Source organism: Nanorana parkeri, unplaced genomic scaffold (genome assembly GCF_000935625.1).
Source record: "Nanorana parkeri isolate BGI_ZX_2015 unplaced genomic scaffold, ASM93562v1 scaffold2, whole genome shotgun sequence".
NCBI classification, from domain to species: domain Eukaryota; kingdom Metazoa; phylum Chordata; class Amphibia; order Anura; family Dicroglossidae; genus Nanorana; species Nanorana parkeri.
The window spans coordinates 2,287,503-2,301,920 of record NW_017306270.1 but is presented as its reverse complement, the minus strand read 5'-3'; the positions used below and the strand labels follow the sequence as shown (position 1 = coordinate 2,301,920).

General features: G+C 42.2%; 2 protein-coding genes across 2 annotated transcripts in view; both read left to right on the top strand.

Annotated features, from left to right (window-relative positions):
• Positions 1-6,968, top strand: part of HPS1 (HPS1, biogenesis of lysosomal organelles complex 3 subunit 1) — a 38,738-nt gene extending 31,770 nt beyond the window's left edge. Inside the window, exons 17-18 of the mRNA XM_018562338.1 lie at positions 750-832; positions 6,657-6,968. Coding sequence (XP_018417840.1) covers positions 750-832; positions 6,657-6,819 — 246 coding nt within the window. The 3' untranslated portion in view covers positions 6,820-6,968. The remainder of the gene's footprint in view (positions 1-749; positions 833-6,656) is intronic.
• A 5,057-nt stretch (positions 6,969-12,025) lies between these two features.
• The window catches only part of PYROXD2 (pyridine nucleotide-disulphide oxidoreductase domain 2), a 59,296-nt gene continuing 56,903 nt past the window's right edge, over positions 12,026-14,418 (top strand). The window contains exon 1 of the mRNA XM_018562448.1: positions 12,026-12,245. Within this exon, the coding sequence (XP_018417950.1) occupies positions 12,131-12,245 (115 nt within the window). The 5' untranslated portion in view covers positions 12,026-12,130. The remainder of the gene's footprint in view (positions 12,246-14,418) is intronic.

The window sequence follows — 14,418 nt, the reverse complement described above, 5'->3', positions numbered from 1 at the left end:
TGAGCTGCATGCTGGTTCACATCCTACTGATAATAACATCTGGGATAATCTCTGTGATCATTTAGTGTTCTTTTTTTTTCTCTATAAAGAAGAGAACTCTACCATAATTAAGCCCAATAGGTATCCCCTTTTAAAGAATGGGTGCTGAAATTAATATACAAAATGAGATGTCACAAGCACACTGGACATATGTGTCCAAGTCAACGTCTTTTACTTGGGCATATTGTCACAAGGACGGCAAAGTTCCAGAGCCGAGCTGGGTCCCTTCATCAGGCGCAGGCCTGAGTATGAGTCATTCAGAGTCTGATGTATGAGTCCTACTGAGCCTGATGAAGGGACCATGAAACGTTGCCTTGCTTGAGAAAATATGAGTCAAAGCACGCTTGTTTGGACACGTATGTCCGGTGTGCTGGTGACATCATGTTTCTCTACCATAATCATACACATGCTTCATTTGTATGTCTCTTGATGGGGAACAGTATGAATGGCTCTCAACAGGATGTGATTTCAGCAAGGACAGGTAGCTCTCTGATCGTCTTTCAGTAAAAGATCAGCCCTGTATAATCACTCTGTGCCATCCAAGTCAGGTTAAATGGAGTAAATGCAACATTTCCAAAACAATGTGCATTATTACATTCTCCTGAAGTGAACATTCTCATTTCTGTGTCAGATTATGGTCCGTCTCAAGGTCATCATGTATATAACAGCCAAACATGTTGTCTTATTGTTTTCTTCTTTTTCTTTAACAGGGTGAGAAACTAGAAGTTATTGATGTTCCAGTGTTAGGAGATGATTCTGCACCTATAGGAATGCTAGCAGGAGAATATTACAGGTGATTGCTGGTGATAATAGTTTGTTTTGTATCTTCTAAGACTGGCTAGCCTTAAAATAAACCCTGGAGTAGAAATTGCAGATGAATTTTGATGTCTTTTTATTGACTGCCCTTGGAATAACCTGAGAAACTTTTTTATTGAAGCGGACCTTTACGCTCAAAAATCAAATTCTACCAATGCATCCCTCTATGTATGATGATTAATAATAACATGGACATGTCAGGTGTAAAGTGCTGTGATTTTGAAATACTTGCATTCACTTCCTGCTTTGAATGACTTCAGTTTGCCAAAGCAATGCACACTAGGATTGCCTTGTCATCAGCTGGGCATTGCTCTGAAATCTCATCTGTAATGTCACGAGATCTCAGTGTAAGTCATTTTCCTCCCCTGAGATGATGTGCATGGTCACATGTCTAGTCACGTGTGCCAGAAATCCAGGAAGTAAAAGGAGAGCTAGTAATCTGCCCTTAGTAAACATGGCCACTGCCAATAGACTGGGGAAGAAAAGAGAAATAAGCAATGCAAAGAATACAAAGCCAGCAATTATCTAGAATTATGTGTTTGTAGATTTGTCATTTCTAAACATTTCTAAAGGTGTGTTTTGTTATTTTAAAGATAAGGGTAAAGGTCTGATTTAACTCTTGCAGTGGAGTTCCTCCCGCACTGCAAGGGTTAAGTGCTTGTTTGTCTCTAGGTTAAAAAAAATTGTTGTACTCAACCGATGTTCTCAGCCGACTTGTTCTTAGACTGGTCCTTCCAACCTCTCTCCCGCCAACTCTGCAGCGGTCTAAGGTCCCATAAATCATCACATCCCATGCACCATGTATAGCCCTGAGGATTCTGAGGAATATTTCAATGCTGCAGCGCAGGAGGGAATGCTGTCGCAGACACCTGGCTGCGAGCTTCGGGTGCGTATAACTTTATTTTAGCACCTAGACAAAAATGAGCACCTATCCCATGCAGTGTGGGTTTAGGCCAAGGTTTAAGAAAAAGTTTCCCTGGAGTTTTTCTTTAAATACCAAGGTGCACTGAAATGCAATGGCCATCAGCTTCCATGTTTGCCACATCTGGACAACCTCTCCCTCCTCCAGTACTTTACTATTTATGGGGTAATGGGTGCTGGACATCCCATAACTGGCAACCACAGGACCTGTTCACAACTTTGCATATCAGTGTGATGTGGAACATTCTGTGGAACATTAGGGCTGGTCTGTAGGCACTCTAGACTCATACAAAGTAATTCAAGCTAAATAAGGGGCTACTTTTGTTCCTCATGGTCCCTGTGTGTTGTAAAGTAGTCACCGCTCCAAGATTACTCCCGAGATGGACTACAATCTCATGTTTAGTTTACTAATTTGTATTGAGATTGTAGTCCATCACAGTGAGCTTGGAGCGGTGACTACTTTACAACACACACAGGGAACATGGGGAACAAAAGTAGCCCCCCTCCAGAAGGAAGGACAGTGTCGGCACCAATTCAGAGATGATTTGAGGTCTACAGCCGAGTGATACACAAATAAGATACATTTTTGTTAATAGTTAATGTACTTGACTGTATTTTAAGGTTTAACTCCTGAGTTTAGAGTTACTTTAATCAGATCAGGGATGTTGGCCCAGGTTGGTATTGCATCATTACCTAGTTCATCGGGTTGAAAAAAAAGTACATTGAGGTGGTGTGTGTGTGTGTGTGTGTGTGTTTTTCACATCCATTCCCAAATTTAAGACCACTCTAATGTTTCTTCCCAGTTAGAGCAATGATCAGCTTCTATTTCCAGCTACCTGCACTGTGAACCTAGGCAGGTCCTCCTTTTTTTTTCTTTTCTATCCATTTTGAGCATTCTTCTTGTATGTCACTTTACAGAACAAAATGTATTCTAATATTTTCTTTTCTGAAGTGTTCCTGTGAGATTTTCCATTTTATAGTCCTTTCAAAATGTTTGGTTTAAATGTTAATTAGATGCAGAAATTCTTTCTGTAACTAACTTTGCCATTTCATTATTAAAGGTAAAATGTCCACACTGTGCAAAGCTGAAGCAACTGGGAAAACACTCATAATCAGGAGCTTCTGCATTAAAACAAACTTGGCAGAAAAAAAAAATATAACATTTTATATGTCTGCGTTTGATGCATCCTTAGAAGCCCCTTAGACATGTATTTGCATAGGGCTAATGTTCAGACACTAAGAGCTTCATTGTGTGGGTGCTACTTTTTATTTGAAGTTTAAAAGAAACTTGCCCACAATATACTGAAAGCGCAGCAGCTGGGACAGATCCCAATAATGCTGTTGAGATCCACCCAGCTGCGTGAGTGACAGCTAGCTCTGCCTATCAAGAGGCAGAGCCAGTTGTGCCCTCCCCTGTTCATTCCTCTAGTCAGCGCTGGAGGAGGGGAGGGGGGAATCCCTGCGGGGAGCAGTGACTGCAGGGAGACGATCGGGAAGTGAGTGGATCGGCGGCATGTTTCTGCTCACTTCCCGTTCGATGGAGCCGACCTGTGATTGCTTCTTTGTTACAGGTGGGCTCTAACTATGAGGGTGAGTGAAAATCACTCACCACATAGTTCTCCTTTTTAAGGTTTTTGGGGGGGCTCTTAAGACAGGGTGGAGGAACAATGGGGTACTGTATGGTACCTACTATGCAGAAGAAAGTTTTCTTTCTTTTTGTCCGTCTGATTCAGGTCTGTATAGTATTTCTGTGGTCATAAATCTCAGCAGTGACATCTGGAGTGACATTTATTGGGGGGTATATGACTGCATATTGGGATAAGGTCTAAAGTTTCAAATGTTTTTTATGTGCCCTTATGTTGAGCCTGCATGGATCAATTCTGTAGAACGCAGCTCAGCGCACCTGGTGTGAACGAGCCTTTAAGGGGACATGAATGCTGGAAGCTGTGTCCAAAAACAACAAGCATAGGGATTAGGACTAGTGACCAGTATGGCCCGTAGGCTTCCTGCAGCGGATTTTTTTTCCTCAATCCTGACTTACCCTGTCTTGTGCTGGATTGTGTCTCTCTGTGGAGGTGGCTATCTTGGTAGAGAAGCAGGGCTTTACTTCTTCGTGTCAGTGTGTCCCTTGATGACTGGGGATCTGATAACTGGCGGGGGAATATTCAAGCAGCAGAAGTAGATGTGCGCAAAGCACTGTTCCACTGAAAGAATGAAGCAGAAATATGCATGCAGGTCAGATTCCTCTCGAGCAAGGAGCACAACAGTGACATCACCAAATCTCTTGAGACTAAAGGTGACCATACGCTGTGCAAATTTTGGCCGGTCCAGTTGATCGAAGGAGCAAGTTGGAAAATCTTCATATGAAGCAAGCCGGCAGCCAATGAGCTGCCGGCCCTATTTAGGTGTTCTGACAGCGGCTGCCAGCTGCTGTCAGAATAAAAAAGAAACCGCGGAGATTCCTCGGTCAACACGCTTGTAGCATTGATGGAGGAATCTGCTATATTTATTTTTTTACACTCATCCCATGGGTTAAACAACAAAACAAAATAAAGCAGTGTATGGCCAGCTTTACAGTCTGAGGCAGCAGTGCCTTAAATCTCACACTGCAGATATACAGGTATGAGGCTGTTGGCACCGTTATCTACGCGTTTCCACATACCAGGAAGTGCACTGCAAATTTGCAGGAGGAAGACAAAATGGGCTTTTTATCAGGGTACCACTTACGCACAATTAACAACTGAAGATATTCCCTATAGCATGGTAGATCTTCATTATCTGGGCTCAGGTCCACTTTAATATGATAAGAGATGTTTGATCCACTAGCTTGCACTTACAGTGTATCTCCATATCCATGAAACATTTGGATCATATATAGCATACCCATTCATACAAATCTCCCAACTGTCCCTCATTTTGGAACCAAAGTCCTCTGTCCATCTTTCTTTCTTTCTCAGTTGTTCCTCTTCTTGGCCTGATGTGTAGATCTCTGTAACAAATGTATTATTTAACTCTCAAGTGTACTGCACCAGGCTTTTATTTCATCTTTTAATTATTCAATTTATTTTGAAAAGTCAAAATAATGGAAAAGTAGCAAGGAAAGAAAGCCAATCATATTTGTGCATATTAACCCTCATGGTGCGCATTACTGGAGGCAGGACGTGGACATGCCTACATACTGTACTTCATGATGTAATGTGTCCCTATGTCCTATCTCAGAAGGTTGGGAGGCATGATTATAGGTTTGCTTTATTTCGAATATGTTTATCTAGCTTGTGATCTCATACCGGCAGGTTGTTATTTGTTTTCTATTTGTATTGCGATACAGTTTGTATTCGTCGATCAATTGTTCTAGTGTTATAATCCGTCTGTGTTCTTTACCCTTGTTTGTGACACAATAATTGTTGCCATGGCAGATGGCACCATACAAATTGGTAATCATGATAACATGCCAAGGGCAAAGTCATTAAGGCAACTTTTTTAACTCTTTCCTGATCAGATTGTTTTAAAGCTTAGATGCCTAGACAAAGTTTAGCACTGTCGGTATGTATTATTTAAGTCGACCATTTACTGTTATCATTTTTTTATTCAGCCTATACCTCTATCCATGCTAAACAATTTAGTTAGACAAATCTCCTGCTTCACCTATTGTATTAGGATAGTGGTGAGCGGGGGTATCCTTAGACGTCTCGCTGCCTGAGGTGGGATGGGGGAGCTGGTTGCAATGCATGTTCTTTGGTGGAATTAGTTACTCTTGGTGCAAGTTCCAGGTGAGGGGGGGTTGCTTGTGTCGGTGGCTTGTGGTGGACGTTCCAGGTTTGGGGTGGCAGTTTGTGGTGCACCGCATCCCACCCAGCTTACTGATGTCATTGGTTTCCAGAAGCTGGGCGGGATCTTCTCAGGTTGCCTGATTTTATAGGGATGGCCTTGGTGGCGAGTTTTCGGCTGTCGGAATGCCGCTGGCTGCCGTCACTGTTCGGCTGAAAAATGCCAACAGCCAACCGGGCCACCTACTGAACAAATTTTGGCGATTTCTTGATGAATTAATTCTGCCTATGACAATTTGGCCTGATGGTGGGGCTGAGCACTACAGTAGGAACACACACAGTTGACCATTCCTAGTTCTCTAAAACAAAATCAAAGCAATAAAGCGCCACAAACAATCTCTCCTCACTGGGAAATCCTCTTAGGCTTACTGCAGGATGCTGCCCCCAGAGAAAGCCGGGAAAGCTGCGAAATCTGGGAAGAGAAGACAGAGGGGGGCACCTTTCCTGGTGCAGATCAAATTTATTTTCAATATTCATAGATAAAACATAAGGTACTCACAAACATAGATAAAATACAGCCATGGAGTGAAAGCTGGCAGGCAGATGGACATCCACTGAGGGAATCCTGTGTGCCAGCTTTTTATGTTTGTGAGTACCTTTATGTTTTATCTATGACTATTGAAAATAAATTTGATCTGCACCAGGAAAGGCGCCCCCTCTGTCTTCTCTTCCCAGATTCCTAGTTCTCTGCTGCAAGGTTGATGTTCTTAAAAGCAAAGGGGCATTTTACATTTGGAAAGGTGTATAATGGTCCCGAAGGAGTTAATTTCCTTCCTTTGCATGTCTGCCTTTACACTCCTACTAAATATCAGATAAAACCAAGAGTTTAAAACTCTGTATTTGGCTTGACAGAATCCCTTTCAAGCAATTGGAAAGCTGTAGAAGGATTGTGTCCTTCAAGAATTTACCATTTGATTTGCTGGTACTGAGTTGTAATAATCTGTGATGTATGTCTATAGAAATATAAGGTCTGTCTTGTTATTGCACAGCTGATGTTCCTATGCCATTTCTAAACATTTTGAATAAAATAAGTTGTTTTTTTTTCCTGTTTAGGAAACTCATCCGTTTTTACAGCAAAAACCATCAGGCGGAGCTAGTGAAGTGCTATGAACTGCTAACATTGCATCTGGGCATTATCCCACCAGATTTCATCATACAGCAGTGTCATGACCTGGCTCACAAACTGTGGGAGCCATCTCGTATACCCCTTCTATGAAGCATGACACTGGCAAATCGGATAATCTCAACAGCCCGCGCTATTGGCTCTGTTTTGCAGCGATAAACATCTACTGTGCCTTAGAATGGAACTCTGGGTCCGAAATGGCACTGTGGACATATCCTAGTTACTGTACTTATCTTTTTGTTCTGTGGAGATGCGAGCCGGGAAAATAAAATGCTTTATATCTAGTTAGGCCCAATATGAAAGCTGAACTCAAGGCAAATGGCAAAATACACAGATGGAATATACATATGGGAGCTGTGTTACCTGCCAAAGGATTTGGGTTTCTGCCTCCCCAGTCCTGAGATTTACACGGCTCTGCCACACAACACAGCCTTGTCTTGAAGGGCAGGAGACCTGATTTTTCCTGCTTCAGTTAACATCCTCAGGTCTTGTCCCTCCCCCAGCCTGTGACTGGACAGTGAAAGGAAAAGCAGCAGACTGATGAGCTCATCTCCATGTCACTCCGCTCTCCCTTTTCTATATGCTCCTTGTTTGCACATGAGCAAGCCTCCCTGTACCACTTCTCCCTCTCCCAGCCTGCGCTCTTCTGTATAGGGGATTGCAGTAGGCTGATAGCAATCCGGATTCAGGCATATACACTGCTTGCATTTAAAAAAGATAATACATTCATTGATGTATTCATGAACAAAGACTTTTGTAGATCTGTGTCGTGTATTCAACAACAAATAAAACATTCAGAAGAGAATCGTTTAACCCCTTCCTGGAGAACATCCTTAAAGTGTGTGAGCGTGTGTGTGCTCCTTTTTTTTAATCAGGGTTATTACAAATATACTGTATATAAGATAATGAAAGTTTGAACCCCATCCGAAACACACAATATGGTGCAATGCAGTGACGTGCGGTACCTTTGGTCCCGGTTGAGGCATTTCCCACCCTGTCCCCCAGCCCGATGAAGCCCCACCACCAGCCTGCCGCTTGCAAGTGGGGCAACTCAGATTAATAACGTGCTTGATTAGTCTGACCCTAGTTCATTTTAATCCTTTACTGCTGTGTCCTATGTGTATAGGGAAATGCCGCGGGTGGCGCACATGCAGTACAGCCTTCTCAGACAAACCTCTTACTTCTAACTAAACCGGAAGTCAGGTCGTTGGAGATCTCGAGGAGTTGTAGTTTTCGATAGAAGACCGGTCCCCAAGCCAGTGTGAAGGATAGAGTGAGGAGGAAGGGAGGAGTCTCCCTGTCCCTCACTTGCTTGTCACTGCTGAGATCGAGATCGATGGCCTCAGTGATTTGTTTTTTTTCTTTTTCTTTTTTTTGATTAGACAGCTTTGCCATTGGTCCAAGCCATCCACAGAGCTCACACCTCTAACCCAGAGTAGGGGCTGTGACAGCTCTTGCCTCACTAGTTAGGTTACACAAGCGGTGGGGAAGCCTGCTGCTGTGTAACCTAACTACCTGTCAAAAGCCGGATGCAGCGCTGCCTGTAATTAACAGGCAGCACTCCGTCCATGACAGGTTACATAGCGGGGCGGGGAGGATTTCCTTGCTGTTTAACCTGCTGGAAGCCGATCTGAATGGAGAAAAGGCTGTCAGCTTCAAACTTGAAGTGGACAGCTTTTTCCTCCCCTAACCGCACAGGGGGGGTGTACTGCTATGAGCGTATGTTACCAGAGAAAGGGTGGAGGTGCACGTTACCCCTCTCCAGCGTCACTGGTTGCCAGCAGCTAGGCTGGGTGCTATCCAGATAATCCCACTCCTCTGACAATCAGTGAGCTGGGCAGGATCCCGACCAGAGCATCGCAGGTTGTTATGAGCTCTTAAAAACCTGGGATGCTCTGGCCTTAATGGGGACGGAAGGCATACCTGCCCCGCCTCCACGTGACAAAATGAGATGCTTTCTGAGCTATAAACATTCTCTGGAATGATGTAGAATGTTTATTGCTGTGCAAAAATGTGTAAAAATTCTGGAAAAAGCGTAGACATGTGCATGGCATGAAAAAATGTGTTTTCTGATGAAACTAATGAAAACTAAAACATTTTTTGTTCGTTTCCTCAAAGAAAACAAATTGTTATGCTCTTTCAGGTGTGGAGGCAACGAGCCTCCGAAACTGCACACAAACTGCCATATTGGCCACCGGCACGTCGTGCGCCGTCTTTGAGTGTATCTTGGTATACACCAAGATGGCGGCGCCCGCATGTTTGGGCGCCACCATCTTGGTGTATACCAAGATATACCCAAAGATGGCGGCGCACCTGAGCAGAACGCGCCGGCGGCCGATATGGCCACCGCTCGTTCAGCGTATGACGTCACCGTCATGCGATGTCAAGTGCTCCACCTCCAAGATGACGGCGGGCATATGCAGAACACGACGGCGGCCAACATGGCCGCCGCGCGTTCTGCAAACAAAATTATGTATGCCCGAATATAGTTTTTGTATATTTTGGGCATTTAATTAATTTGTTATTTCTGATTCGCTGAATCAACTGAATCTCGTTGATTTGCAGGTTCGTCCGAATGCACATGTCTAAAAGATAGAGTTATAGTAACGACAGTCAGATTAGATGTCAAAAAATTTGTTCAGATGACATTATTTATTTTTTTTTACTTGGCATTGCATAAATGGATCATTTGTGAAAACTGGACCAAAATTGGAGTTGTTGGCTATAGCAGCCTATTAGATTGTTTGTTTGTTTTTTTATTTTATTTCTTAATTAAAAAGTAGCCTTTTATAACTTTTAATATAAAGTAGTATTAAACTATTTTTCCTAAGCACTTAATCATCATGTTTCCAAGCAGCTCCAACTCTCTCAGCTTGGGTTCCCTGAACTTCTTGTCCAGTACAAGATCACAAGGGACAGTGCAGTCTCCACTCGTTGACCATCAACTGGCTTGGAGAAGCCCGAAGGGTGGAGCGGGGAGTGGGAAGTAGAACGTAACCAGAAGACCAGGTGTCATTTTCAATAGACCAGAAGTCTCTGCAATAAAATTTGCTGAAACTCTGCAATGTATGTTGCTGACCTAGAGAACTGATTTTTTTTTAAAAGTTCTCTTGAAGTTGAGTTTCACTTGCATACAAATTTCAGAAATGCTTATCAAATAATCTCATGTCTACCTATTGAGGCGGCAGGGGGGTGAACATCTGACAGCTGAGCAAGCCTCCCTGTACCACTTCTCCCTCTCCCAGCCTGCGCTCTTCTGTATAGGGGATTGCAGTAGGCTGATAGCAATCCGGATTCAGGCATATACACTGCTTGCATTTAAAAAAGATAATCCTGACTGTTTTAATAAATTAACAAGGTTTGCAAATTTGTAGTTCAGAGTATGTGGCTCCATTTTTTTTTTTAATGCTAACTGGAATTCTAGTCGCTTGAGTAGAACTTTATGTTGAGTTACGGTTACCATTAAAAGATTTAGTCATTTTCTTTCTACTTGGATATTAGCAAGATACCATCTCATAGAATGACTTCTATCTGCCCAGGTACCTAATACTAAACCATCTCATAGAATGACTTCTATCCGCCCAGGTACCCCTTACTAAACCATCTCATATTACTTCTGTCCAGGTGCCTACTGCTTGGATTTTTTTAAGAGACCTTCTCAGAGAATTACTTCTATCTGGCCAGGTGCCTACTAGTAAACCATCTCATGCAATTACTTCCATCTAGCCAGGCACCTACTACTAAACCAAATCATATAATTCTATCTGGCCAGGTCTCTACTACTAAACCATCTCATATAATTACTTCTAGCTGGCAAGGTTCCTACTACCTGGATTTTTGTAAAAGACCATCTCCTATAGTTACTCCTGTATGGCCAGATCTCTACTACCTGGATTTTGGTATGAGACCATCTTATATATTTGCTTCTATTTGGCCATGAGCATATTGCTTGGAGTTTGGTAAGATACCATCTCATACTATTACTTCTATCTGGCCAGGTGCCTACTACTAGGATTTTGGTAACAGACCATCTCATAAAGTTACTGCTTTCTGGCCAGGTACCTACCACAAGGATTTTGCTAACAGACCATCTCATAAAGTTACTGGTTTCTGACCAGGTACCTACTACTAGGATTTTTGGACGAGACCATCTCATGGAATTACTTGTATCTGACCATGTACTTACTACAAAACCTACTCATATAATTACTTTTATCTGGCCTGGTTCCTACTACTAGAATGTTAATAGGAGAGCATCTCATTGAATTACTTGTATCTGACCAGGTACTTATTAGTAAACCCTCTTCTATAATTAGTTTTATCTGGCCAGGTACCTACTACTTGGATTTTGTTAAGAAACCATCTCATGGAATTACTTGTGTCTGACCAAGTACTTACTACTAAACCATCTAATATAATTACTTTTATCTGACCAGGTACCTACTACTAGGGTTTTGGTAAGAGACCATTTCATATCATTGCTTTTATCTAGCCAGGTGCCTACTGCTAGAATTTTTAGTAGGCGAGCATCTCATGGAATTACTTTTATCTGGCCACGGTACTTGCTACTAGGAGTTTGGTAAGAGACCATCTCATATAACTACTATATGGCTAGGTGCCAACAACACGGATTTTGGTAAGAAATCATCTTGTATAATTATTTCTATCTGACCAGGTACTTCATGCATTTTCTTAAGAGACCATCTCATATAGTCATTTCTATTTTGTCAGGTGTTTCCTACTTGGAATTTGGTAAGATACCATCTTGCATTATTACTTTTATCTGGCCAGGTGCCTACTGCTAGAATTTTTGGTAAGAGACCATCTCTAAGACCAGCCCTAAGTAAATGGAATTGTTTCTATTGCTGCTTTTTTATGCATCTTGACTTTTATTTGGGTAATTATGCCCCTATGTAAAGACACGTCCTGGTAATTTAAAAATAAACCATACTCTTTAATCGAACTAAGTGTTAATGCTTGAAAACTATATGTGATTCAGTATGCTAACAAAAAAAGGAAAAAGGCATCTGCTTTTTATGTTCTTGTATCTATATCCATCTGGCAGTTGAAATTCCTTCATTGTAAGATTAGGCATTTCCTATTGAGCTTTTCTTTCCTCGAAGTGAGCTTCCCTTTCCAATAATCCAACAAGGATGGAGCACAAATACTTAAGCCTCACTTTCCACTCCGGCTTTCTTTTTCGAGACTTGCTTACTTAATGATTACATGCTGGGCTGTACTGGAAAGGCTCTCTTATAACTACTCTACTACAGGCAAAAAAAAAAAGATATACTGCTGTCAAATTTCAGGTTAATAACATCGCGAACCTCAAAGTCCACTTCTCAGCCAGAGCTGAAGGGAACGCTGCCTGTTTACAGCTGCACATTTTCTTTAATGTGTGAAGATGACCGGCGTGGGCATGCAATGTATGAAGCAAATCCGATACCTCGGCCTAAGAGCTTATTCCAAAATAGCAGCACAGCTGAAAGTGGAATATGATGCTGTGATCATTGGAGGAGGTAACGATTTATGTGGATTGCTACTTTCAATAATTATGTAGTCCTGGATATGTTCCTAGATAGTTTGGAAGTGTTTTACATTGTTTACCTTGCGGAAGAAATGTGCTACTGTAATCCTTTGCACATAGCTGTCAGGATTAGGATATCATAGCAAGTGTATATTGATAAATAAGTATTTTTAATATTAAAAAGCTGTGAGTATGTAGTGTGAGACTTAATGATCTGCAATAATCCCTGTATTTTTTTATTTATTTGGCAGCGGTCTCTTTCCTATTGTTTTATGTATTTGTGCATATTTTAATGTTGTTGTTATAGTCCCTGTATGTCCCCTCTTTGTACATTGCTGAACAAGATGTTTAGCACCACATAAATCAATAATGTTAAAGATAAAAGCTTGGAATATAAACTAAACTGCTTTCAAGGCAGCTGAAGCCCCTCTCCAGGGCCTCAACTTCACGCGCTGTATTTCAGCTCTGATTTTGGCTTTTTTTTCCCCCCTCGTTTCCCTTATATTGTAAACAGCTCTGTTTTTCTATTCAAGCAGTTTTTATTTAACCGGATTGTTTGGTGAAATCGCTTGTTTACGTCTAAGCTAGAACTCTGATTTTTCTGACTGTGGCCTTGTTTGTAAGAAAGATTAACATTCTACTCTCAGTAAGCCTGTGGAGATACACTGATTATAAAAATCACACTGCATGTAGAAGACTGTCAAATGTTTGCAAAGCGTTGTTTGCTATGATGCTGGTGGAAAAGATTTCTGCTAGTTAGATGTGCTCTAGCAACAATAAACTTTTACAGCAGGTAAAATGTCCTGATGTAGCACCCTCTTACCCCATGGAGGTGGTTTGGCACCCCTAGACCGCTTAGTGGGCTAGCATTTCAAATCTCAAGTTGGAATTCTTGACTCTTTGTGGGGTGCCAGGCAGTTTAGTAAGTTTAGCAGAGTTTATTAGAGCACAATGAATTCATTGAGAGAAGGATTGGGGCACAGGATACCCACTAATGACCAAAAATGCAGGCCCCAATTTTCTACTTATAGTTAATGCAAAAAAAGAGCCTTTATGCCAGAACCCGCACTCTGTACTCTTTAGACTGTAGAGCAGCTTCAAATAAGCTTTATCAGCAACTACCTCCACAGGCAGCAGGCCTGGAGGCAAGAACCTTTCCTTAGAACTCCCTGCAATATCCACAGCTTGTACCCAGCAATTCTGAACCCTCTTTACCAGCAAAGTCTTCATTCCTTATGCTGCAATCCAGATAGCCACTTTCATGCCCCTCATCCCTTGGATATACTCTCCAGCAGGACAGCAAAAAGTGTCCAGACCCCAGACTTGGTCCCCTCATCAGCAACCACCTCCACAGGCAGCAGGCCTGGAGGCAAGAACCTTTCCTTAGCCCTCCCTACAATGTCCACATCTTGTACCCAGCATTTTCAAACAATCTTCAGCAGCAAAGTCCTAATTCCTTGTGCTCCAATCCAGGTAGCCACCTTCATGCACCTCCTCTCTTGGATATACCCTCCAGCAGGACTGAGGAAATCCTCCTGGCCCCTCATTAGCAACCTTCTCCCCAGGCAGCAGGCCTGAGAGGCAAAGACCTCCAGCATAGCCTCCTACAGCCCAGAAGGCAAGGTCACCCCGAATATTTATATCCTTCTCCCAACATGCACCACTGGCAATAAACACTAGTGGCTGGCCAGTGAGACTTACATATTCATACTTTATCATTATTGCATCCTCTCACGCTATTGCCAGCAAACCATAACAATGAGCTTAGGGAAAACCTAAGGAAAGCATATCTATCAATTTGAGCTTCCACTGACTACAAGCCAGCACCAGTAAATTTAGGTTGAGGACACTATTGCTTAGGGCACAGCAATCATCAATTTGTTTCACTAGCCACTAATAGTATATTTTATTTGATGAGTAATCCAAGTTTTGCAGAATAGATGTGTGTATTTGTTGTCCTCATGTTAAAATCAGTTACTTTCCCCTACCCATCTGAGTGCTGCCTACTAGGTGACATACTTACCTAGACCATGGATTTAGCAATATTCACTGTGCAACCCCACGCAGAGCAGCGTAGCATTTTCTCCAAAAATAAACACTTTGAACTTTGGATACATGCTGTGGGTCCACTTAATTTCTACAGGACAGACCTACTTTAGGAAATT